The sequence below is a fragment of the Xenopus laevis genome, chromosome 1L (genome assembly GCF_017654675.1).
Source record: "Xenopus laevis strain J_2021 chromosome 1L, Xenopus_laevis_v10.1, whole genome shotgun sequence".
NCBI lineage: Eukaryota > Metazoa > Chordata > Amphibia > Anura > Pipidae > Xenopus > Xenopus laevis.
Window position 1 is genome coordinate 179,441,171 of NC_054371.1, and position 27,097 is coordinate 179,468,267.

General features: G+C 39.1%; 1 protein-coding gene across 1 annotated transcript in view; it reads right to left on the reverse strand.

The window, feature by feature from the left end:
* Positions 1 to 27,097, reverse strand: part of taok3.L (TAO kinase 3 L homeolog) — a gene marked incomplete in the record, with an annotated part of 127,043 nt that overhangs the window by 37,613 nt on the left and 62,333 nt on the right. The window contains 1 exon segment of the mRNA NM_001093474.1: positions 7,551 to 7,787. Within this exon segment, the coding sequence (NP_001086943.1) occupies positions 7,551 to 7,787 (237 nt within the window).

The window sequence follows — 27,097 nt, forward strand, 5'->3', positions numbered from 1 at the left end:
TACATCGTGATTATGGAGTAATTAATAAAATAAATCCTCTTACTTCAGCAAATACTGCTAAAATGTAATGTATTTGACACAGGCAGAGTTGAGTTTGGAAAGTTAAAGTGCACAGTCATTTGAGTATAGAATACAGACAAAATAAGAACAAGGTGATGTGCTTGTATTGCTCATTTATTTGTACAGCTTGTTGTGCAGAACATATTCCATTTTAAGTATCATTTGAAATACATACTCCATAACCAAGATGAAGACACCCTCTCAAGACTTATTCCCCTCTAGAAAATGGAGCCCGTCCACTTACAACTTACCCTGCAAACACTGAAAAATGTCAGCTGAGCCCTGCCTGAAAGTGACTGAGCTCTCCCTCCACATGAGACTGTACACCAGCACTCCCCAAGTACAAAAAATAAATTTTCTCCTCACAAACCCCATTACAACACAGTCACCCTCCACACACACAAAAGTCAGAGTTCTCCTTCCTCACATGTCCCCACAAGTGACAGACCTTCCACCCAGCACTGACTTCCCTCACACAAGACACTCCATGTGGATCAGTCACAGATCACTTGTCACTTCACACAGCAGCTCCCTCCTCCAACCCCACACAAGCCTGTGCCCCCTGCACCCTCCTCTTCCCCCCTGTGAAAATGACACGTTGTCCTCCCAACACACACAAAGAGCTAAACATTCACCTCCTTCAAGTCAGCCCCTTCACATAAGAAACTTCTCTGTGCATAGATGCTGCCACACCCAAGTCCCACCAGAAGAGTTCTCCTCTTCTCACACGCTGGCCCAGCCCCACCCTACAGAGCAGTGTATATGCAAATTAACTACACTGACTAGGGATGAGAAGCAGAGTGACAGAAGAATCAGCCAATCAGAGTTAAAGGGATACGGTCATGGGAAAAAACATTTTTTTCAAAATGAAAAGTGCAAATAGTGCTACTCCAGCAGAATTTTGCGCTGAAATCTATTTCTCAAAAGAGCAATCTGACATGGGGCTAGACATATTGTCAATTTCCCAGCTGCCCCAAGTCATGTGACTTGTGCTCTGGTAAACTTCAATCACTCTTTACTGCTGTACTGCAAGTTGGACTGATATCACCCCCCTCCCTTTTCCCCCCCAGCAGCCAAACAAAAGAACAATGGGAAGGTAACCAGATAACAGCTCCCTAACACAAGATAACAGTTGCCTGGTATATCTAAGAACAGCACTCAATAGTAAAAACCCATGTCCCACTGAGACACAATCAGTTACATTGAGAAGGAAAAACAGCAGCCTGCCAGAAAGCATTTCTCTCCTAAAGTGCAGGCACAAGTCACATGACCAGGAGCAGCTGGGAAATTGACAAAATGTCTAGCCCCATGTCAGATTTCAAAATTGAATATAAAAAAATCTGTTTGCTCTTTTGAGAAATGGATTTCAGTGCAGAATTCTGCTGGAGTAGCACCATTAACTGATGTGTTTTGAAAAAAAACTTGTTTTCCGATGACAGGATCCCTTTAAGCTTCAGAAACTGCTGCACATGTGCACTTCCTGCTTCTGCCAGGAGTGTGTATGGTGTAAAATAAGGAAGTACAAGTCACTGTAGCGTTTTTGGGGTTCGGCGACCCCCCCCCCCAATAGGGGGCCCATGATGAAAGGGCCCCATCTGCAAAGGGATCCATCTGAGGTGAATATCTCATCAACTGCACATTTTTGTTAAACATTTATATGGCAAAGCTTATTTTTACATGAACTGTTACATTTTTGAATGTTATATGAAGGTAAAAAACCCCTTTAAAGAAATGTGTTGCTATTACAAATGGTAGCGCCTATATGCACAAGAAGCTCAAGAGCTTCCCTCACTTGAAGGATGCATGCATCTGTATAAGAATATGCACTCTGGCCAGCTGGAGCTCAAGACAGTCCAGTGCTAGGAACATGGTAAGAACCCAAAATGCAGGCAGATGGGAGAGGAATAATTCCTTCTCTATAGGGCTGATATCCTTAAAGGGCACCTACAGTGCTACGCAATATGTTGGCGCTATATAAATACATGTTAATAAATAATCACAGCCAAAATCAAACACATCAACAATCTGACCAGTACAATATAAACATGTTTAATCAAACTACATATATAGTTTTTTTGAAAAAAACTGCAGGTTTTAAAAAATCCCTTACTTTGTCAAATGGATTCTTTCACTGAGGGAGGCCATACTGAGACTATAACAGAGACTATAATATGCAAATTTCAGGAGCATGCTCCGATTGTAACACTGCTTTGAGTATTCTATCCAGAATGCCTTGTTTTAGTAAACTCCTCCACTAGAAATATTAGGAGATTTCCCTATCTTGTCCACTGCTGGTGATGTTATTATGCAAATGAAGGGCACACACACTAACTTCTAGCAGGTGGCAGCACTACTGAACAGCAGCTAACACAGAGGTTTGGCTGATTTGAAAATAGCTTAGAAGGGTTGATAAGCAACAAGGAATTTCAACTGAGCATGTGCGAGATTTCAGAGCTGCAGTTGGCTTGGGAAGATATAGGTAGAAGGAGCCAGTGAAATCCAAGATGCCTGCCTCAGCTAGAACTGCAGTGGAGATAGGGGAGATCTTGCAGAAGGAATAGTGAGCTGATCATTTACATTAAACAAACAATTCTAACTGTTTTAAAAATCAGATTTCTTGTACTTTCTTGTACTTAGGAAATTATTTTAGTTATGATTGGTACCCTTTAACTTTATAAAACTATAATGTCTTAAAGGACCAGTAAAACCTAATTTAAAAAAAAAAAAAAAACGAAAAAAACCCCACAAAGACAAAAGAAACTTTGAAATCGGTAAGTCTTTATTAAAGGAGAAGGAAAGGTTAAAACTAAGTAAGCCTTATCAGAAAGGGCCATCTAAATATACCAGTAAACCCCCAAAGTAGTGCTGCTCTGAGTCCTCTGTCAAAAGAAACACTGCATTTCTTTCCTTCTATTGTGTACACATGGGCTTCTGTATCAGACTTCCTGCCTTCAGCTTAAACCTCATTGCCCTGGGCAAGAGCATGCTCAGTTTGCTCCTCTTCCCCACCCCCTCCCCTTTCTACTGTAATCTGAGCCCAGAGCAGGGAGAGACTCAGGCAGGAAGTGATGTCACACCATGTTAATACTGCAGCTCCTATCCTAAACAACCAGAGAGCTTCTAAAGCTTTTACTCAGGCATGGTAAAACATTCTACAGAATAAATATAGCATTCTAGCTTGCACTATTGCAGCTAATCTATTGGCAATAAAATGCCTCCGTAGCTTTCCTTCTCCTTTAAGAGTTTACTGAAACTCGCTTGCGCTCCTCTTGAGAAAAGGCGACAGGGCGACAATCCATCGTGCGGCACTCTATTTCACCTCCCTGGCTATCTCCTATAAGGAAGGCAAGAGGAGAACGGAGCACGATGGATCGCCAGATCACCTTTTCTGAAGAGGAGCGCAAGCAGAGTTTCGGTTATTCCTTATAAAGACATAGTCTTTGTTTTTTTTTTTTTTCATTGTATACGATCAAATTGTTATTTTTTTTTTTTTTAAATTGATGTTACTGGTTCTTTAAGATGGCCACAGACAGGCAGATAAAGCTGCCAATATCGGTCCTTTAGACCAATTCAGCAATTTATCAGCCCGTGTATGGGGGCTTCCCACGGGTCTTCCCTATCGATATCTGGCCACAATATCGATCAGGAAGGTTTAATTTTTCCACCGAGCCCATTGCTCCTCGTTGTAATCCGATTGTTTGGCCCTAGGGCCGAATGTTTGGATTACCCCAAGCGGATCTCTTCATGTATGGCCAGCATTAGAGTATTGGTTCCCTCCTACCACTTGCAATCCACCAGTATAATAACCCTTAATTTTTAGTTCTGACATATTACCCTGGGATGGAGGAATATGCCCTAGTGGAGCTTAAAATGTATTTTCCTAAAACATTATGTATAGCAGTCATTTTATTGGGAACTAATGAACTTGTTTTTGGAGTGTGCAAAGAAATGAAAGAACCAGGAAGAAACCCACACACACACATGGGGAGAACATATACAGTGGAAGCTCAATTTTACTTCCCCTGATTTTTAGTTTTCCCTCATTTTACATGTTGTTTTGTGGTCCCACCTATATATTATGCATAATGCACTTCCCTGATTTTACATTTTCCTGGATTTTACACAATTTTTTCTGGTACCCTGAAAAATGTAAAATGGGGGTTCTATTGTACACACCTGGTTGAATTTGAGCCTAGGGCCCCAGAGCAGCAATTCTAACCACATGAACGAACAGCAAACTATACAAGGATGTCTATAATTGAAGCATGGGGAATGGGTTCAAATGGTTAGCAAAGTACTAGCTTAAGACAGAAATCTTAGAAAGCCATATAGTGGAGCTTTAACACAACCCTTCTTTCTTCTACCATCTGCTAAATAGTTTTCAACTCAACAATGTGTATTTCAGCTGAGCAAATGAGAAAAAAAAATCATGTCCTGTTTTCCACATCTATCATGTCTTTTCTATAAGCTTCCATTTTGAGTTTGAGTAGGCATCTAGCCACACCATGTTTACTCAAGTTGCACTAAGCCCAACCCAAGCATGTAGAAATGATCTTTAGATCTCTACTACTATCATATCCGAATAGCCCAATTTAAAGTAGATTTAATGTACTTTAGGCCATGCTTCCATAAGACTATTGCACAAACACAACTCACATTCATTATAGTTTTAGTGTTACCTTCCTTTGTGATGGCTTGCTTTCCATGTGCATATTTGGTTGGTAAGCTTCAGACTTTTTTTAGGGGGGGAGCGCTAATGAATAAAAACCTGCAGGAGGGGCAAAAATGCAAGAAAATGCGAGCAATAGCTCTCTTGTATTTTCTTGCAATTACCATGAACCTAAAAGAAGATGTGAATGATAACAAATTTGCCCCTGGCTTGTAAAGCAGGGTGAAGATTATGGCCCACCCATTGTATGAGCACTTTTTTTTATATGTGGATTGCCATGTTTCCACACAGTCAGGCTATTGCCCTAGAAAGCCATTGGGACCAATTTGTCCTTTTGACCCTGCCTCATAAGCTTCTAAAATTTGCACATACACAAGTGCACAGTGTGTGATTGCCCTTCAGGAAAAGACAAGGTCAGAAGCAGACTGATGGACTATATGAAATAAAAATGTAAATAGCTTGTTTAGAGACAGGCTACTTTATAACCTAAATATTAAGAAACTTTTTTGTTTTTAAAGAGAAACTATTGCAAAAATGAAGAAATAAAAGAAATTACTGACAACAACACAATAAAGAACTGTGAAACAACAGTAGTAAATGAGAACAATACTACAAGCATGAATCAACAAAGGGACTAGATAAGTATTGTATTATTACAATATTTTGTTCAGTAATTGAATTGTGTTAGTCTCTACATACCATAAACGTGCTAATTTACATGTAACTATTCCAAACTAAATTAATAAATTAATTGAATAACACCAATGTCTCCACAACTCAAGAAAAATACCTCCAGACTACAATGCAACAACAGAAAACAATTTTGAAGGTGGTATTTATAAATAAAATAATAATTATTCAGTGTAGAAATAATTTTAAAAAGGAACTAGTGTTGGCCTGCAGTATTGAACATTGGCTCTTTAAGGGAGAAGCTGAAGTAAAAAGAAACGTTTAGTATCACAATTCCCCCAGGGGATATAAAATATAAATATAGCTTTGAACATATTTGTTTTACTAATAGTTAAATTAATCTGAATATTCAACCTACAAGTTGCACTTGAAAATAACAAAACAGTGTTCTCTAAAGATAAGCAACAAAATAAGAGGCAGGCATCAATCCGGACCACCAAGGAGTAGATTTCAGGAGCCCAAAGGTTCAAATAATAAAAAGGTTTTTATTTGACATTATGTTAAAAAACAGAAAGCCTTACGCGTTTGTCACCAAGGGACACTTAATCATAGGCTATGATTAAGTTCAGCCTATGATTAACATTAAGATGTCCCTTGGTGACAGGAAACGCATAAGGCTTTCTGTTTTTTAACAAAATGTGAAATAAAAACTTTTTTACTATTTAAACCTATCATGGTGATTTCCGAGCGAACTACTATGCTGAAGGTCTGGGGCATGAGCACCTGGACCCACTGAGAAAGCATCAAGCTTATATACACTTGAAATCCCTGGATTGGTCAGCTTCTAGCATTTTCATTAACAAAAGGGGGGAAAGAGGGATTGCTTTGCCATTGTATTTTTAAGCAAATATAGTCATTAATAAGGTTACCGTATATACTCTAGTATAAGCCGAGTTTTTCAGCATCCAAAATGTGCTGAAAAAGTCTACCTCAGCTTATACTCGGGTCAGCGGGCAGTAGCCGAGATTGCAGTCACTTTTAATCATTCCTATACCAACAGTTGACTTGGGGAGAGACTGCAATATCCCACAATGCCCTCTGTTGGTTATACGAAACAATAACATTGCGCCCTCTGTTGGTTATATGAAAGAATAACAGTGACTGCAATATCACAGCGCCATCTGTTGGTTATATGAAAGAATAACAGTGCGCCCTCTGTTGGTTATATGAAAGAATAACAGTGACTGCAATATCACACAGCTCCATCTGTTGGTTATATGAAAGAATAACAGTGACTGCAATATCACACAGTGCCCTCTGTTGGTTATATGAAGGATTAACAGTGATGGCAATATCACACAGCACCCTCTGCACATGGTAGTGGGACAATGCACACAGTAATCCGTTTGGCAATTCTCTGTCACCATCAACTTTGCAAAGAAGTCCGGTTAATCGCTGGGGGGGTCGCTTTGGCAGAATGTGCGCTGCTGGGAGACAGGGCTGTAGTTGTGTCTAGGATTATACTAGAGTCAATAAGTTTTGGTAGGTAAAATTAGGTACCTCGGCTTATACTCGGGTCGGCTTATACTCGAGTATATACGGTATGTAATAAAAGGCACTAAGGTTGCCCAGGAGCAGTAACCCATAGCGACCAATTAGCAGACAGAATTTACTGGTCACCTGTTTAAAAGCAAACATCTTATTGGTTGCTATGGGTTACTGCTCCTGGGCAAACTTAGTGTCTTTTATTACATATGGGGGGGGTAGTAAACATGTAATTTAAATAGTCTATTATGATATAAATATAAAAGAAGCACTGACATATTCTGGCACCTATGTGTAGGTAAAATTAGAAGATACATTGCCCACTGAAAACAAGAAACACAGTGCACTGAGAGGCAACAATATTCACCTTACCCCTGGCAGTTACAGCTGCAATAGCAACTCTATTTCAGAGTTTGTCAGCAAAATGAACAAGTGTAAGCAATTTTCTATCATATCATCCAAGCCATCCAGGCAACAGAAATTAGATATAATGACTGGGTCTTCTCAGAATCGAAGAACCTTAGTTGGTCCACAAAGAATGGGAAAAGCAGATTCTGCTAAGGAATACGTTTGCCTTGGCCATATTATTACCAGATAATTAAAAATGAACATTAAATGCACGACTAGCAGTCAAAACATGTCTTACCTCTTTATCCATGCCTACGAATTGCCTCTTGGAAAGCTTTTCCAGCTCGATGGACGCGTTATTGGCATGAGTCTCCACCTCCTTCTGCAGCTTAAGGCGGTGCTCGTCCATCTCAGCCTTCAGCTTATTCTCCAGGGCAATCAGCTGCTTCTGGTGCTGGCGCCGCATCCGCTTATATCCTGACATCTGTTCCCGCAACTCGTTCTCCTGCTCATGCTCATGGATCTGCCTTGTAACCTATAAAAACAGCAATATTTTATTTTTACTTTTTATTGAAGACAATGCTGGCAGGGGGCAGGGCTTGGGGTGGAAACGGGTACAGCCAGTAGCTGGGCTGCTTTTTCTGAGGAAAAGGGGTTGTGCCAAAAAGGCACTAGGATTTTGTCAAATGTCACTGCAAAGCTAGTTAAATGGATGTTGTAAATGCAAGTCAATGCAGTAGCCCCATGATACAGTAACAATGTACAGTAGTTTCCATCATGGTGGTTTAAGTTGAAAAGCAAGCAACCCTGGATACATTCTTATTAAGGGAAAAGGTGGCATAAGAGAAAAGGGTAAAGCCTAGTGATAGTTACTTCATATGCAATTATCAAAACTGCAAAATGTTATACATTTTTAAAGGGGAACTGTTGTGAAAATAAAAATTTAATATAAGCTTCATCATACTGAAATAAGAAACTTTGTAAAGACAATCAATTAAAAATGATGCATCGTTTCTGAAATCATCAAGTCAAATCAAGTTTATCTTCACTATTTCTCTCTCAGCATCTGTTTCTCTTCATTCTGTCTTCTTGCAGCAGTTGGGTGTCAGATAGTCATAGACAGTTAGATCCAATATATCTTATGGGGCGGGCTTCCTTTCCTAGCAGATGAATTAGAGCTCACTCAAATAACCGATTCCAGTACAACAAAAAATACCTGCCTTTTGCACAAATTCTGAATGTAGAGAGACAGGATTTCTGGTGATTTTAATAGTGAGCACTAATACATCTTCTTGGCAAAATGAGCCCCCTATAAGATATATTGGATCTAACTGTCAATAAATATCTGACACCCAACTCCTGAATGAAGACAGAATCAAGAGAAATGGATGCTGAGAAAGGAAAAACTATCATTTCCGAAACGCTACAGAATTTCTAATTGATTGCATTAAGAAAGTTTCTTATTTCAGTGTGCTGAAACTAATATTAAATGTAAATTTTTGCGATAGTTTCCCTTTAACTTTGCAAGAAAGAGTATATAATTATAAGCAACTTTCCGATCACATTAATTAAAATTATGTAAATGCAATTGCCAAATCGGATTATACGAAGGACATGGGCGCCGACGGATTGTAGGATTGCATCAACTATCCAATGTGGTCCTCGATCGAAGGAAAAATCAAACCTGCCTGTTCATCTTGCACAGGAAAACAGAATATGATGGCAGAAATAACTAGCTGCTCTATCTAGTCTTTAAATTAAATGCATAGTTTTTATTCTATAACATGTGTATCTGAATATAACGATTACTGAATTAGACCCCGCCACTTGTGCAAGAAGGCCATTCTGTGTTACTTCTTACCCTTTCTGTAGAAATATACTCCTCCTTGTATATCTAATGAAATTTAGAAATACAGGTAGGGGCCCTGTTATCCAGAATGCTTGGGACCTGGTGTTTTCCAGATAAGGGCACTTTCTGTAATTTGGATCCCCATATCTTAAGTATACAAAAAAATAATTTAAACACTAAATAAGCCCATTAGGATTGTTTTGTCTTAAACATATATTATTTCTTACTTGGGATCAAGTACAAGGTACAGTTTTATTATTATAAGGAAAAGCGAGATACATTGTTTAAAAATTGTAATTATTTGATTAAAATGTAGTCTATGCGAGATGGCCTTCCCGTAATTCAGAGCTTTCCAGATAACAAATCCCATTCATGCAAGTCAGACTAAAAAGATTTTCATTAAAAAAAACCTCGTAGAGCACATGTGCAGCACAGAGATTTTATGGAAAATTATAGTAAAAAAAGGACAGTAGCATGGTGCTCTTCGACTCTACCCTGATTTTTTTTTTTTTTTTTAAATGGCCCAAGATAACACGTAATCAAGGAAATACCCCAGTTATTTTACCTTTCCTTGTCCATTTATCTTGCAGTCCAATAAAGGATTTGTATTGGTTTATCTGAACAGCTCGAACCATTAAATGGGGTTGTTTACCTTCCAAACACTTTTTCAGTTCAGCTGTCTTCTCATTCACCAGAAATAAAATAAAAAAGTCTGAAATGCCAGAAGGTGGAAAATTAAACTTTAGTCTGGCAGATCAGTAATCCAGATTCTATACTGTTACAATATGCTATATTGGTTGATACATTTCTCAGCAGCATCTGTGGAATGTTAGTAACTATTATATCAATTATATCAGCTGCTTTATATTGAAACTCAGGGATTCTGCTTAGCAGTAATGATGTGTGGGTAGACCACCAGTTGGGCGAGTTCAGTTTTTTAGCCAACCATTCATTGCAGGTTAGGGTTGGATGTGGGTCAGATTGGGAAAGTCCACTCCTCTGCTGTTAGAGTATAGAGGAAGAAGACGAGGATATGGGCTGGGCACAGGGCCTACAATGGCAACATTTTGCGGGTTAGGGTTGCAGGCAGGTTGACTTTTTCCTGACCTGCACATCACTACTCAGCAGGGCCAAAGATAAGAAATGTATTAATTAATGTATCAATTTATTAAAGTTTGCAGAGTCTGTGACCCCCCCCCCCCCCAAAGCTACTTCAGAAAGAAAAAAATAAACTTGACACAATATTAGAAAAATGGTCACATATAGTAATTTATTTCTGGCAAATTATCTGAAAACAACTAAGCCAAATGTTGGAAGACGAACAACTGCTCTAAATAAAAAAGAATCAACTAAATGCTTATTTTAATGTGGCTACGTAAAGGTCTCCTATACTTTAGGCTACTTATGCTACTTCCCTTTTCTTGGACCGGTCTGCTTACTTTATGCTATGACAAAAAATGGTCAAGACTGTACCTTCTCTAATCCATAACAGCTCCTCCTTTTATAATGCAAATGCATGACTGATGAGAACAGAGAAAAAAAAACCAGATTCTGCATTTTTTTTTGTCTGTCTACACAAATGAGGAACCAATTAATGAAGATTTCCTTTGAATAGTCCCAATTCTAGTAATACACCAATGATGCCTTGTTTACACAAGAAATTCAAAAGAGACTACAACATGTAAAGATAAACAAAGGTCCAGGACAGGATGGTATTCACCCCAGGGTACTAGACAAGCTTAGCTTTATTATTGCCAAACCTCTTTACTTAATACTTCAGGATTCTTTGTCGCCTGGCATGGTGCAAAGAGACTGGGGAATTGCTAATGTGGTGCCACTATGTAAAAAGGGATCCCGTTCTCAGCCTCAAAACTATAGGCCAATTAGTCTGACGTCAGTGGTAGGAAAGCTTTTCGAAGGGTTAATAAAGGATAAGATACTGGACTTAATTGCAAATCATAATACTACAAGTTTGTGCAAGCATGGTTTTATGTGTAACAGATCTTTCCAGACTAATTGGTAGTCTAATTATCTACCTCACAAGAGCCTAACATGGAGTAGTTTGATTTCCATGTTTGCCCTGTTTAGATCAAGAAATAATAAAAAGAAAAGATTTATTTGTGATTAAAACAATAGGCAATAGTATTGGTCATCTCAAGCCCTATTCACTGAACTTCTATGGAACAAAGGGTATACACCACTAAGGAAACCACTGTTTAAAATACTCATGCATAGGGGTATACTATAATTTAAAATATACCATCATTTTTGCCATGAATTCATTCAGTTGACATACCAGATTACACAGGCCATGATAGTCTACCTCTGTTCACAGAGTTCTCCACATCCATTAATCTAACAGTGTAATGCATCCCCTTCCTCAACATGTTCCATTGTAAAGTGATGGATTCTGGAACAAGAAGTCTCTGTTTTCTATTGTAGATGGTGCACAGATTCTCTGGAAAGCATTCAAATTCCGAGTTCAGGGTCAGACATCAAGTCCCAGGTTCCATCACTTCTTAACGGAACAAGGGAGAGGTTGCATTAGACTGTAATTTAGATGGTATGCTTCTGTATCTTTTCTACATAAACTAAACTGAATGTGCTCATGTTAAAAATGGGGGTATGTTTTCCCTTAAAGGAGAAGGAAAGCTACGGAGGCATTTTATTGCCAATAGATTAGCTGCAATAGTGCAAGCTAGAATGCTATATTTATTCTGTAGAATGTTTTACCATATCTGAGTAAAAAGCTCTAGAAACTCTCTGTTTGTTTAGGATAGGAGCTGCAGTATTAATGTGGTGTGACATCACTTCCTGCCTGAGTCTCTCCCTGCTCTGGGCTCAGATTACAGTAGAGAAGGGAGGGGGAAGAGGAGCAAACTGAGCATGCTCTTGCCCAGGGCAATGAGGTTTAAGCTGAAAACAGGAAGTCTGATACAGAAGCCCATGAGTACACAATAGAAGGATAGAAATGCTGTGTTTCTTTTGACAGGGGACTCAGAGCAGCACCACTTTGGGGGTTTACTGGTATATTTAGATGGACCTTTCTGATAAGGCTTACTTAGTTTTAACCTTTCCTTCTCCTTTAAATCAATCTAAACCCTAAATTAAATTATGTAAACTCCTCAGCTTCTCTTAGCACTTTTTTCAATTATTTAGCTTTATACTGCTAGGCAGGCTTCAGCTCAACAGCTCATTTTGAAGGCCCCAGAGCAGTGATCCCCAACCAGTGTTCTACAAGAAACATGTTGCTCACAACCCCATAGCTGTTGCTCCCAGTGGCCTCAAAGCAGATGCTTATTTTTGAATTCCTGGTTTGGAGGTAATGCTAAACAGAGCCTCATTTAGACTGCCTGTCCACATAGGGGCTGCCAAATAGCCAGTCACAGCCCTTATTTAGCACCACCTGAAACTTTTTTTCATATTTGTGTTGCCACAATTTTATTGGTTAGACAAGATGACCAATACATAGGCATGTTACAAAAAATCAAGTTTTTTTCCTTCTCAACAATGAGAAAAATGAGTAGTTCTCGGATACTATGGAATGATAATAATTATTTGGTCACAAGGGCAAGACTATGATTGTAAATGTGTGTGTGATCACATGTAAATCAACTCCTTTGAGAAGCCCTAGATAAATGATTTGGTGGTTTGGTAAAAGTAAAAGGTGGTCACTGAGCTCCTGGATGAGAGAAAAAAAGTTTTCTTAAATTCCACATCTAAATGAATGGTATATGGCAGGGATCCCCAACCTTTTGAACCCGTGAGCAACATTCAGAAGTAAAGGGAGTTGGGGAGCAACACATGAATGAAAAATGTTATTGGGCTGCCAAGTAAGGGCTGTGATTGGCCATTTGATAGCCCCTATTTGGATTGTCAACCTACATTGAGTCTCTGTTTGGCAGTGCACCTGGTTTTTATACAACCAAACTTGCCTCCAAACCAGGAATTCAAAAATAAGCTCCTGCTTTGAGGCCACTGAGAGCAAAATCCAAGGGGTTGGAGAGCAACATGTTGCTCACGAGCTACTGGTTGGGGATCACTGGTATATGGTAACATTAAATAATACTGTTGTTACTAACCAGACAGCAAAAACACAAACTGTGAAACTTTCATCTGCATTTATTATATGCAATTTTTTCCCCATTTAAAGGACAAGAAAAGGTCAGCAGCATCTATAGTAAGAATCTTCGGCATTGTGAATAGATTATCACTGCTAGGGTTGCCACCTTTTTTTTTTTTTCCTGGCTGAAAACTGAATTTTGGATTTGGTGTATTCCTAGTTTAGGGTTAGCCCTCAATCTCTCCTCCTCGCCATGTGAATTAAAAAACAAAACAAAACCTTGCCAAATATGTCGAACACCCCTTTCTAAAATAACATTTTCTTGGTTGTAACATTAACTACAGAGTGGGAGGAAACATCAGCAGAAGAATTGCATGCCAGGTGCAAAACTTTTTATAGGCAAGTTGAAGTGGTGTATGGTCATCACCTTCTGGACCAATGTAAATGTTTTCTGGACTAATGAATCCCACTTCACTAGCAGTATGACAAACACATCTTAATTTAACGGATGCTCTGTGCCAGATTGCAAAATAAAATAAAAAATCTTTTTTATAACAATGAATGCAACAATTTGATTGGTTGCCATGGGTTACTGCCCATGGGCAAATTTGCTCAGTGTTGATAATGACCCCCTGTACATGCTAGTTTTTGGAACAGTTTGGGGTAGGCCCACTCCTGTTTTAGCAGACTGCCTTCTTGCATTGAGAGCGATAGGGAACTAGTTTTGCCAAAAACGTTCTGGAATTATATTTTTGTAAATTGTTCAGCCAACAAGCGTAATTGTTGACTTGTGAAATCTTTAAAAAACCTAGAATGTTGCCCCATCCCTATTTTTTAATATTATATTGAAGTCACAGATACTTTTAGCCAAATTTTTATTTACCTTTAGTAACTCATCAGAATAGCCAAATTTTTATTTACCTTTAGTAACTCATCAGAATAGCCACTTATAACAAAGAGATTAACACTCAAAATAGTCTATAATAGTCAGTCAAAAAATAAAATAGTAATTGAAGATTACAGAACCACTTCCTGGTTTAGAAATACTTAGACAGCTAGTGGTCTTATTATGCACTGTATAACAGTAGCCAGATTATAACAGCATATTGTCATAAAAAGACGCCAAGGGAGCACCAGGGAAGGTCTGGGTCATAATATCCTGTGGAGCACCTCTGGCATGTAGGCATTAGCAGAACAAATCTGTTTCAACTGAAGACCCAAAATAAAAAAAATGGGGTATTTAGATAAAGTTAATACAGGTACAAAGAACCCTTCTTCCACCAGACTTATCACCCTGCGAGAAAAGCCTAATGACAGCTGCAGTGAAATCTCAATTTTACATACCCTGATTTTAAATTTGCATGCCAGCTTAATGTGAAACTTGTGGAATTTTTTCTACATTTCTACTTACTTTCATAATACTCTAAGGCTAATGCCACACAAGGGCTAAAATCAGCCTGCTGAAGTATGCAGGCTGATTTCAGCCCCTACAATGCCAGTAGTTTCCTCTTTTTTTTCGCATCTGCAAACACATTCAGCTGATTTTGACTCAAAAAATGCAAAGTCTTGCGTTTCTTCCCCGAAATCAGCCAAGTGTGCGGGAGCTGACACAATGGTTCCGGATGCAGAAAGAAAAGGAGGCTACTGCACACGTAGGGGCTGAAATCGGCCTGTGTGTTTCTGGCTGATTTCAGCCCTCGCATGGCATTAGCCTAATGGTCTGTAGATCATAAACTGAGGAGGAGTCCTTATCTGGTAAATTAATTTGCATCGTATACCAGCATGTGCACAGTGTTTTTTAAAAAAAATTTGATGACCGTTTGGGCATACCTAAATGCATGAGCTAATTGATCCCATCATATTCTGCCTGGATGTACTCATGTGCTCTCAGAATTGCATTATATTGCATTTGCTTCTTATCGCTTTTTTTTAGATGCAGCTTGCTACATTCTGTTTCACTTTGACACGTGTTCAAAAGATGACAGAATATAAGTTTGAATTTGGAACGCACAAAAATACACTTGATTTCATATAACTGTAATGCCCTAAAAAAGCTCATTATAGTAATTGAACTGGTTGAAATCGAAGACATGAGCAGGGCAACCATAGGGTGACCGCCCATAGTGCTGTTTTGCATTTTTAATTGGTTCAAAAATGCATATGTAAAGCATTCAAAACAGCCTCTCACAGAATAACACTGTAATCATCTTATAAGTGCTAGTATCTGAAATATTAGCCTAAGGCAGGGATCCCCAACCTTTTCAACCCCGTGAGCAACATTGAGAAGTAAAAGGAGTTGGGGAGCAACACTAGCATGAAAAATATTCTTGGGCTGCCATATAAGTGTTGTGATTGGTCATTTGGTAGCCCCTCTGTGGATTGTCAACCTACATAGAGGCTCTATTTGGCAGTGCACCTGGTTTTTATACAACCAAAACTTGCCTCCAAGCCTGAAATTCATATACAAGCCCCTGCTTTGAGGCCACTGGGAGCAACATCCAAGGGGTTGGAGAGCAACATGTTGCTCACGAGCTACTGGTTGGGGATCACTTGTCTAAGGGATCGAACAGCCTAAAGAAATTTACAAAATTCTTCAGTATAGATGCAAGAAAATGTCACATATGGAGGTAATTCTAACATTTTGGAATCATGTTAAACTGTAATCAAAATGGCATTGTTCACTGCTAGGAAATCTATGCTTAATGCCTAATGTTGCTAAACTACAGCTCCCAGTATTCCTTGATCTTGACATTTTGTTAATGAGTAACAATATGCAAATTACAGTAATTAAGTGTAAAAATTAATCTAGTAGTATTGAGAAAATAGTCCTGGTTTCAGCAACAGATACTACAAATTGAAGGGTTGGCTATGCCAACTGGAACACCAGATGGAAAGGTACATACATGCAACATACACACATGCTACATACTCCCTATTTGCAATACACCAAAGTCATTGTACAGTAGTGTAGAACATGTAGAAATGTGTCTAAAGAGTTTGAGTGCTGCTTAAGTTTTCACAATTAGATACCAACTATCAGAAATACAGACTTGCAGGGGGAAAATGCTATTACAAAATAAGGATAAGTTCAAAGAAGTCCATGGAACTCTTTAACAGCAGGCCTCCTGGCCTACAGGTCTCTAGTCTAGATGGAGTTTCCTATTAATCTTGCTAGCCTGAAAGCAAACTTTTGGAAAATATATTGTGATCCTTGTCATTTGTCTTTATCAAAGCCAACACTATGGTCATAGTTAAGGCTAAGGCAACATGAATTGTGCTACGCTTCTCTCCACAGGAAATTTCTCAGCAGGCAGAAAGAAGCTGATGTGCTCCCATCTTCTCCATTGTGTAGCTGCAGTGACAGGCATTAGTACTCAGCAGATGGAAGCACACTGGAGTGAAGCCTAGACACCGCTCCATGTGCCCCTAGCCTTAAATGACTTCCAACAATCCTTGGCCAGCAGAACCTACAATATTTATTTTTTAACTATAAACAAACAGGTTGTGTATGCTACTGTGGTGGGCTTAATATGAATGATCCATATGAGAGAGGTAGGGCAGTCAGCCTACCAGCATACTTATTTATTTATTTGTGGAGGAAATGTACACAAAACACTGGGAGAATATACAAACTCAACACAGAAAATGCCCTGCACCACTGTGGCTTTATGCTATAGTCTAGTCCAGGCATGTATAAAGTCAGGCCCGGGGGCCAAATGCGGCCCATTTTAAAATTTACACTGGCCCTCAGCCTCCATCATAAAATTAATAATAATGCGGCCCTCCAGCACATGCAATTAGGAATCGCGTAGCCGTAATATTTGGGCACATGATTAGTGAAATGATCTCGCACTTGGTCTATACTGCTGCCTGTGTGCTGAAGGTGTTAGTAATAGACAATGTACTAGCACGTAGTGACGCGCCACTTCACATACTTCTTTAGGGCTGAAGGTGTAATAGACGTACGGACGTGCCAGTACTGTAAACTAAAGAACTATGCGAGAGTACGTGTCTATTGCCAACACCTTCAGCACACAGGCAGCATTATAACAGTAAGTGGCAGATCATTTCACTAATGTGCCCAAATATTACTCCTACGCGATGCCTTGTTTCAATGAGTTAAATGATGTTAATGGTTCAAAGAATGTCGGGCTGAATGGTCGGCCCCCACACATTTTCACCTCACCAAATCTGGCCTTCGTTGCAAAAAGTTTGGACACCCCTGGTCTAGTCCAAGCGTAATTGAAATAGTTATTCTATATTAATAGACAATGTTGCTTGCTTAAGTATTTAAGAATGTAATTATTTAAGCCAAACGTTGTACCCGTTCTGAGTTGACCTGTAGAATCCTGCCTGCTATAGATTTAATTATCCAACATCAGTTGCCCTGTCACAAATGCACCTAAAATGTAGATTGTGATCTTCAGTTGTATATAGAAAAATGTATGTAGACAATTCAACTCAACTCAATTTCACTCTAACAAAGTTGCATTTTCATGTAACATTTGGAAATGCTGCAGTGGAGGCATACGTCAATTGGAAAGAATCACTAACAGCGGAACGCACATTTGTAAATTCTAAGCAGTAGCACCTTATGAGTATGAATTCTGCACAGCGCTTTAAAACACTGAGTATATGCCAGAAGTTAGCTGAACCAGCTGCCATGTTTTAAGACAACTATTGCCTCACAAGTTCTTGAAGGAGAATGTCATGCAGATCAATAGGATGTGGCATGTTTTTTGGAACTCACGGAGCTTTAAGTGCAGTGTTGACTAGTTAGTACATTAAAGCGGTTGCTCACCTTTAAAATAAATTTTTGTATCAGTTATTTAGCTTTTAGTTCAGCAGCTCTCTAGTTTGAAATGTTAGCAGCTATCTGGTTGCTAGGGTCTTGTTTGCCTTAGAATCCAGGCAGTGGTTTAAATGAGAGACTGGAATGTGAAAAGAAGAGGAACTGAATAGAAAGATAAGCAATAAAAAGTAACAATAATACAATTGTAAGCTCATACAGCAATCAATTTTGTCTGTCAAGGTCAGTGATCCCTGTTTGAAAGCTGGGAAAAATTGTAGAAGTGGAAGGCAAATAATTAGAAAACTATAAAAACAAGTAACTAATGAAGACCAATGGCAAAGTTGTTAGGAATAGGATGTTCTATAACATACTAAACGTTAAAGGAGAAGGAAAGCTACGGAGGCATTTTATTTCCAATAGATTAGCTGCAATAGTGAAAGCTAGAATAATATATTTATTCTGTAGAATGTTTTATCATACCTTAGTTAAAAGCTCTAGAAGCTCTCGGTTTGTTTAGGATAGGAGCTGCAGTATTAACATGGTGTGACATCACTTCCTGCCTGAGTCTCTCCCTGCTCTGGGCTCAGGTTACAGCAGAGAAGGGAGGGGAGTGGGGAAGAGGATCAAACTGAGCATGCTCACGCCAGGGGCAAGGGGGTTTAAACTGAAGGCAGGGAGTCTGATACAGAAACCCATGTGTACACAATAGAAGGAAAGAAATGCTGTGTTTCTTTTGACAGAGGACTCAGAGCAGCACTACTTTGAGGGTTTACTGGTATATTTAGGTGGACCTTTCTGATAAAGCTTACTTAGTTTTAACCTTTCCTTCTCCTTTAATGCACAGGTGAACCATCCCTTTAGGTCAGCACATAAGATAGACTTACAGGATTACAGCCACTGTTCTGAGAGGATGGGTGCTAATAGTAAGAAATTACTGTTTCAGCACTTCCCCACATCTCCCAGCAGTGTCTGACTATCCCTGCTCAAATCATTGGTCACCTATAATCGGTTTCTTTTCATGACACCCTGCACTACTCACGGTCCACAGTTTTGCCTGTATGCATGGCATGTTTAGACTTTTGTCATAATTTAGCATTTTGCTTTAAAAGGAACAACTTTAGCTATATTTTTTAATTTTCATTTGAAAGTAAGTGATGAATGAGTTAACTGTTCTCCATGTTTTGTAGCCCCTAAATACTATGAAGGTATTGCTAATTGTGATTGAAGCTTTAGGCTAAATTTGAAACTGGAGCTTTTCTTTTCTAAATTTGTTTGGTAGCCACATTTTTATCTCACAAAGTAGTGCAAAATCATCACTTGGATGTATTTTCAGTCAGTTTCAATTTTGAGCAGCCTGAATCACGGAAAACACAAACACATTTCTATAACTTTCTTAAGGGGGCCACAAAATGGATAACCTTTACAGTATGAATACTGTGCAACTGCCTATTTGGGCTTTTGGCTCAAAGAATCGGCTCTGTAAAAGGGAAGAGCAGCTTTCACTCTGCTAATGTACCATGCACCTGCCAACAATGTCCATGAACAGATGAGACTGAGTTTGGACACTTATTTGCAATAGAAAAAATTGACAAAATATAAAAAATAAACACAGGCTTTCTTGGGGTTGCAGCTCCTCAGTAATTTTAAAGGGATGAATATTGCTCTCCAATTAAAACACCATAGACAATTTTGGGAGCCAGTGCGATATAAAGCATTGCAAGATGGAAGCCTGGAACAAAAATTTGCACTGTAAAATTATAGTTTTAATTAAAAACAAAACAACTTCATTCACTGCATGTTTCTACAAAATGCTGCATGTGGAAGCATTAAACACAAATCTAGAGTAAGAATTATTTTCCCAAAAAGTGGTAGTTCTATATGATAAAGAGAATCAAGATTCTGCAGTCCATGGATTGACAATGTACAATACATATGAATACCACTAATGATTCCAGCTTTGCTAAACAGGCACCCAATCATTTCTTCAAACCCTACTAATTAAATTGTTTGAGTAATGGATTACACAACTTGACTAGCCTCAGTGAAAATGACCATATAGAGGTAAATATATGGTCCTCTTCCTTCCACTGCCAATTGTTAACAAATGTTAACAGATGACAAGGCAATGTCATTAAAGGACCATTTATGCCAAAATCAAAAATATGAATCTGTCCTAACATACAATTTTTTATCTATCCTGTACATTTTTTTTTTTTTTCAAATCTTAGTTTATAATGAAAATCGTTTGTCATCTACTCTGCTAAATTCAATGATCTTTTATCTCTTGTTTAAAGGAGACATATAGCATCCCACAAAACTCAAGAACACTAGCAATGTATATATTTCTTTATTTTTGTCCTCAGAAGCATTTCGGAACAATTTTATATTAAAGGAGAAGCCTAAAAAAGTATGGCTTGAAATTTATATGATAAATATACAGTACCACTAAACAGGTTTATAAGCCACGTAATATTTATGATCCATAATTAGGACACTGACATCAGTTCCCCATCTTTTAATCTTGCTAGGCCATCTTTTGAGAGTCAATGGGGCTCATTTATAAACACTGGGCAAATATGCACCTCGGCAGTAACCAATCAGCGATCAGCTTTTTTCAGCCAGTTGTGGATTGAACTCTGAAAGCAATCATCTGATTGGTTGCCATGGGTTTCTGCCCAGGTGCAAATTTGCCCAGTGTTTATAAATAACCCCCAATGACATTTTGCATGCTGGTAAGTTTTGACCTGCAGTTGAGAAGCTAAACTTATGGGGTCGTTAGAAAATATCAAAACATTATCAACAATGAGATTATATGATCATTGAAGATAATTCTGCAGGAGTTAAAGGGGACCTGTCATCCTAAGAAATAATTTCAAATTCTTTTCTATCATGTTAGTTGAGCAAAATAAACTTTACTTACACTGTATTTATTATTTAAATTTTGTTTCCTTCTGTTTTGGAATTATACAATCACAGCAAGCAGAAAGCTGCCATTTTGTGGACATGGTTATTAAGGGAAATTGTGTATCACCCCAAAATCTTGTGTATGAACCAGAATGAGGGACCTAATGTCCATGTGCAGTGCCGTACACAATTATAGAGCCTGAGGAGGGAAGGGGGAATGTGAGGAGAGCAGTGACATCTAGGAAGTGCTGAATGGAAAGTGAAAGTAATTGACTGCCCCTCCTCTATGCCACGGGCATAGAGGCGGGGCAGGTAATATTTGATTGACAGTTTAGATATTTAAACACCGTTATAACAGGTATGGATGTTTTAATGAAAAAAAATTTTGGGGTTACATATTTAATTTGGAAAGGACTTTCATTATGCAGTTTTTTATGTGTAGATGACAGGTCCACTTTAATTAAATTTGATGCAAAACACACTGATTTCTGTTTTGCCACAGCAGCCTTATATTCTGAAATTTAGATTCTATATATGCTATATAGTGCAAGTTGTTCACTAAGCTCATCTAACTGAAAACAGCCTACAATATTTGCTGTGAATCTGCCGTGGTCATCTTAGGCTGGCAAAAAACATAGTGGCATATTTATTATCACTGGAGAAAAAATTCAATGGTGATGTTGCCTATAGCAGCCAATCAGCAACAAGACTTGAAAAGTCACCTACAAGTTAGAAAACAAAAGCAAATATTTGAATGGTTGCTATGGGCAACATCACTGGTGATGTTATATATATATATATATATATATATATATATATATATATATATATATACACACATATACACACAAACAAGTATTGGAAAAACCGCACACACAGGACTTGTATGAACAAAATTTTATTGCGACGTTTCGGCTCTGATATATATATACACATACATACATACACACACACACACACACACACACACACACACACACACACACACACACACACAAAAAGGAAGGAACTATACTCACAGGTCTTTCGTGAAAATTTCAGTGGTTTATTTCAACATTTCAGCAACGAAAAAGTTGAAGCCAAAACATTGAAATAATAATAATAATAATTTACTCCACTTTCAACAAAAAAGATAACAGGGGCATTTCCCAGGAACATCTGAGTACTGGGGTGTGCAATACTGATTACTGGCAACAACAAATTGGTTGGCAAGTTTTGCTTCAGTTTGACTCTCCTCTGAAGAGTGACAGCATGGGATAATCAAAGCAACTCTCAAAAGATCTGAAAACAAAGATTGTTCAGTATCATGGTTTAGGGGAAGGCTACAAAAAGCTATCTCAGAGGTTTAAACTGTCATTTTCAACTTAAAGGAATGTAATCAGGAAATGGAAGGCCACAAGCACAGTTGCTGTAAAACCCAGGTCAAGAAAAATACAGGAGAATGGTTACGGACAACCCAAAGATCACCTCCAAAGACCTGCAAGAACATCTTGCTGCAGATGGTGTATCTGTACATAAGTCTACAATTCAGTGCAATTTGCACAAAGAACATGTGTATGGCAGGGTGATGAGAAAGAAGCCCTTTCTGCACTCACACCACAAACAGTCGCTTGTTGTATGCAAAAACTCATTTTGGAAGTGCTTTTGACTGATGAGAAAAAAATGTAGTCATTTGGTCATAACAATAGCACTTTGCATGGCAGAAGAAGAACACCGCATTCCAAGAAAAACACCTGCTACCTACTGTCAAATTTGGTGGAGGTTCCATCATGCTGTGGGCTGTGTGGCTAGTTCAGGGACCCTTGTTAAAGTCGAGGGTCGGATGAATTCAACCCAATATCAACAAATTCTTCAAGATAATGTTCAAGCATCAGTCACAAAGTTACACAGAGGTTGGATATTCCAACAAAACAATGACCCTAAACACACTTGGAAATCTACAAAGGCATTTATGCAGAAGGAGAAGTACAATATTATGGAATGGGCGTCACAATCCCCCGACTTGAATATCATGGAAAATCTATGTGATGACTTGAAGCAGGCTGTCCATGCTCGGCAGCCATCAAATTAAACTGAACTGGAGTGATTTTGTATGGACAAATGGTCAAAAATAACGCCAACTAGAATCCAGACACTCATCAGAGGCTATAGGAGGCATCTAGAGGCAGTTACATTTGCAAAAGGAGGCTCAACTAAGTATTGATGTAATATATCTCTGTTGGGGTGCCCAAATGCACCTGACTAATTTTGATAAAGAATTTTCTATATAGTGCAAAGTCTATACATCTTAGAGGACTGTATACAGCATCTCTAGATATAAAAGCACCTACAGCAGATACTTGTATATAAACACTATATAATGACATGCATTTATTATGTAATTGACAGATTGTCTTTACCAGGTACTTACTTATATGAAATATCTCTGTTGAAACTGTATTTGTTTCACTGAATTTGTCTCCAACAAACCATGCTGCCTACTATTACTTGTTTCCAATCCTGTAAGAAATCTTTAACCCTTGCAAACTGAATATCTTCCTTCCAGGTTTCTGCCACATTGTAATGAGCAGAACACAGGAGTATTACATAATACTATTTAAACTATTTTATGACATTAGTCATGCAAAATAAACTTTAATTACACTGTATAAATTATTTGAATCTTGTTTCCTTCTGTCTGGGAATTCAGAATTATAGCAAGCAGGCAGGCACCATTTTGTGGACACTGTTATTTATTCAAGCCTTGCATCATCTCAGAATCTTGTTTGTGCACCAGAATGGGGGACCTGATTTCCATCCCTGTGCACTGGTTACACAATTAAATGGTAAAGAGAAAGGGGGATTGTGGGGAGAGTAGTGATATCTAGTAAGTGCTGAATGGAAAGTGAAAGCGATTGCCTGCTTCGCCTCTATGCCTAAGGCATAGAGGAGGGGCAGGCAATATTTGATTGACAGCGGAGATGTTTAAATTACTTTCACTTTCCATTCAGCACTTCCTAGATGTCACCGCTCTACCTACATTCCCCCAGCTCTCAAAGATTTAATTGTGTAATCAGGGCATGGGGATGGACATTGGGTCCATGTCCCCTGGTGCACAAACAAGATTCTGAGATGATACAAGGCTTGCCTTAATAACAGTGTCCACAAAATGGCTCCTTCCTGGTTACTATAATTATGAGTTCCCAGACTGATGGAAACAATATTCAAATAATTTATACAGTGTAATTAAAGTTCATTTTGCTTGACTAACATGATAAAATAGGATTTGGAATAATTTTGTTTGGGCGACGGGTCCCCTTTAAGGTAATCATTTATTGTACAAATATAACAATATTTCAATTGCAAACTTGTATTTATATGTATTGGGGGTTGAAACAATGCTTGTATCTGCAAAGTATGCTTAACAGTCTACAGTAGTCAAATGTTTTGGTTTTAAAGGGGCAGTAGACCTCCTTGTTATTTGTTTGATCTAAGAAGAAGAAGCTAAGGGTGTTGGCAGACGGAGAGATTATTCGACCTGTGAAAAATCTTCTCTACTGAGGGTGACTAATCTCCACAATATGCCTTCCCGCTGGCAAGTTGGGATGGCATACGAATCGCTTAGGATTTCCGAAGTTGCATTGTGAGGACTAATCTCCATGTCTGCCACCACCCTAAGGGCCAGGGCACACAATGCTATTTCGGGAGATTAGTCGCCCAGCGATATATCACTTCTTCTTCAGCCGACTAATCTCTCTGAACTGCCATCCGCCAGCTAGAATTTAAATCACCGGCTGGATGGAAGTCGGATCGCTTCAGCTTTCCGAAATCACCTGAAGTTTCCTTGTGAGGATTTAGATTCTATACAGCGGGAAGGCAGTTAGGGGAGATTAGTCGCCCGAAAAAACGGTTTGTCGCTGGGTGACTAATCTCCCAAAATAGCAGCGTGCACCCTTACCCTAAAACTACTACATATTTACAATGTTCTGGTCCTAGTGAGGTACTTAATTAGATTACCAGTGCACAGATAAACCCCCTGCATAACCGACTGCTTATCTGTAAGCCAAAACAAGTCACAACAAAATGCCTAAGGGCTAGTCCACACGGGGAGATAGCGACAGTTTTGTATGGGCGCCTATGTAAAAACGCCTGTGCTAACCACACGAGGCGATGCGCTTTTCAACAGTCGCCTGAAAAAGCCTGGCGAGGCATTTTCAGGCGACTGTTGAAAAGCGCATCGCCTCGTGTGGTTAGCACAGGCGTTTTTACATAGGCGCCCATACAAAACTGTCGCCTGCGCCGGTCGCGGCGACTGTCGCGGCGCTTTGTCGCCGCGACCGCAAACGCGTCGCTATCTCCCCGTGTGGAATAGCCCTAAAGGACCAGTAACATAAAAAAATTAAAAGAGAGAGAGAGCTCAATACAATTATAAACGTTTATCAAGCAAGACACCAGATTAGTTTTTAACCATTTCAATATCCATGCAAGATTCTTAATCCAAAATACAGAGACTTTATATTTGAAGTGGGAAAAAAGTAGCAAAATCACTTCAAGTAAACTTCCACACAGTCTCAGACAGAAAAATGAATTCATGATTCAACAAAAGTAACTGGACCAGTCCCAGGCACAACTGAAGCATAGTGAATTATCCACTCACTTATCTCTATATTTTTAGAGAACAAATATATGGTTATGCCATGAGGCCCTTGGGGATGCTGGAAATAGCATTCGACAATAAAGTGAGTGATGCAGGTTGACAATACCTGGCTATTATGGTAAGCTGGAACTGCTAGCAGTAAAGGCAGGGAGCAAGCACATAAACTGGTATCAGCCAGAAAGAAGGCATAACTGCAGTCAAATTCTTAGTACCCAGCTTTCTCTTAGCAGTAGATGGTTAAGGCAACAGCCAGGAATGTCCAGCCTGGGGCACTCTCATTGCTGCTGAACTACAAATTGGTGAATCCCCAACTAGAAGTGCTCAACAGAAGCTGGAAGTAAAGATGGCCATAGACGCAAAGATCTGATCATAGGATTTGTACGATTTTCGGAACGTGTGTGGTGAGTCGTGACATTTTTTCATCTGGCGGAGATCTATCATTTGGTCGACCGGTCAGGTTAAAAGACTGCTGTCAGGGGCAGAACATCGGCTGTTCTTTTCTACTTTATTTGATCGGAATGGTTAGTGGCAGGTCAGGAGATGGGGAAGTCCAATCGTACAATGATTCGTACGATCGGATCTTTGCGTCTAGGTCCATTTTAAGATTGTGTGAAGCGTAGTACCTGGATTATGCACCTGTATCAGATGTGCAGAACCATAGGGACTCTTCTTCACACAGACCACAGTTTAGGTTCCTGCTCCTGATATGAGAGGTGTTCCCATACATGAGTTCGCTTTCTGGATGATCTGATTGTGGGATCAATCAGTACTCTACCGACTGGAAGCCGGAAAGGAAAGGGATATGGCTGCATCTAGTGTAGGGGAGTTAAAGGACAAGGAAAGGCTAATTCACTGGGGGGGGGGGGGGCTACCAAAATGTTAGGCAACCCCATGCTACTTTTCACCTCAGGCTAGCATTCCTTTTCAGAGGCACCAGCCTAAGGATTTTTTTAAAGGACAAGGAAAGTTAAACTAAAGAAGTAGCTAGAAATGTTGTACATTATGTTGTTGGCTTCTGTACCAGCCCAAGGCAACCAAACAACCTTAAGGAGTAAAGATCTGTGTCTCCAAAGATGCCCTAATAGCTCTCCATCTTCTTTTCTGCTGAGTCACTGCACATGCTCTGTGTTGCTGTCCCTTACTAAGCTTAGGGACCCACTCACAATATACAGTACACATAGAATATAAAGGTCACAATATAAGGCTGATTAGTAATTAATACAGATAATTACTACATGGCAGCACAGAAACCAGTGCAATTAGCATCACAATTTAATAATCAGCCCTGTAGCATCAGCTTATATTACAGACCAAACTCATTTTCTGCTGGATAATTAGTGACGACCCCTAAGCTTAGTTTCTCAACAGCTGCTTAGACACTTTCCAAGATGGTGACCCCCAGTGACATGTTTGAAGTCCTGGATCATCTAAGTCAGTGATCCAAACCAGTAGCTCGTGAGCAGCATGTTGCTCTCCAACCCCTTGGATGTTGCTCCCACTGGCCTCAAAGCAGGTGTTTATTTTTGAATGTCAAGCCTGAAATCTAATTTAAATTGCACAAAACCTAAGTATAGTGCCAGGGAGAGCCTCTTGTAGGCTGC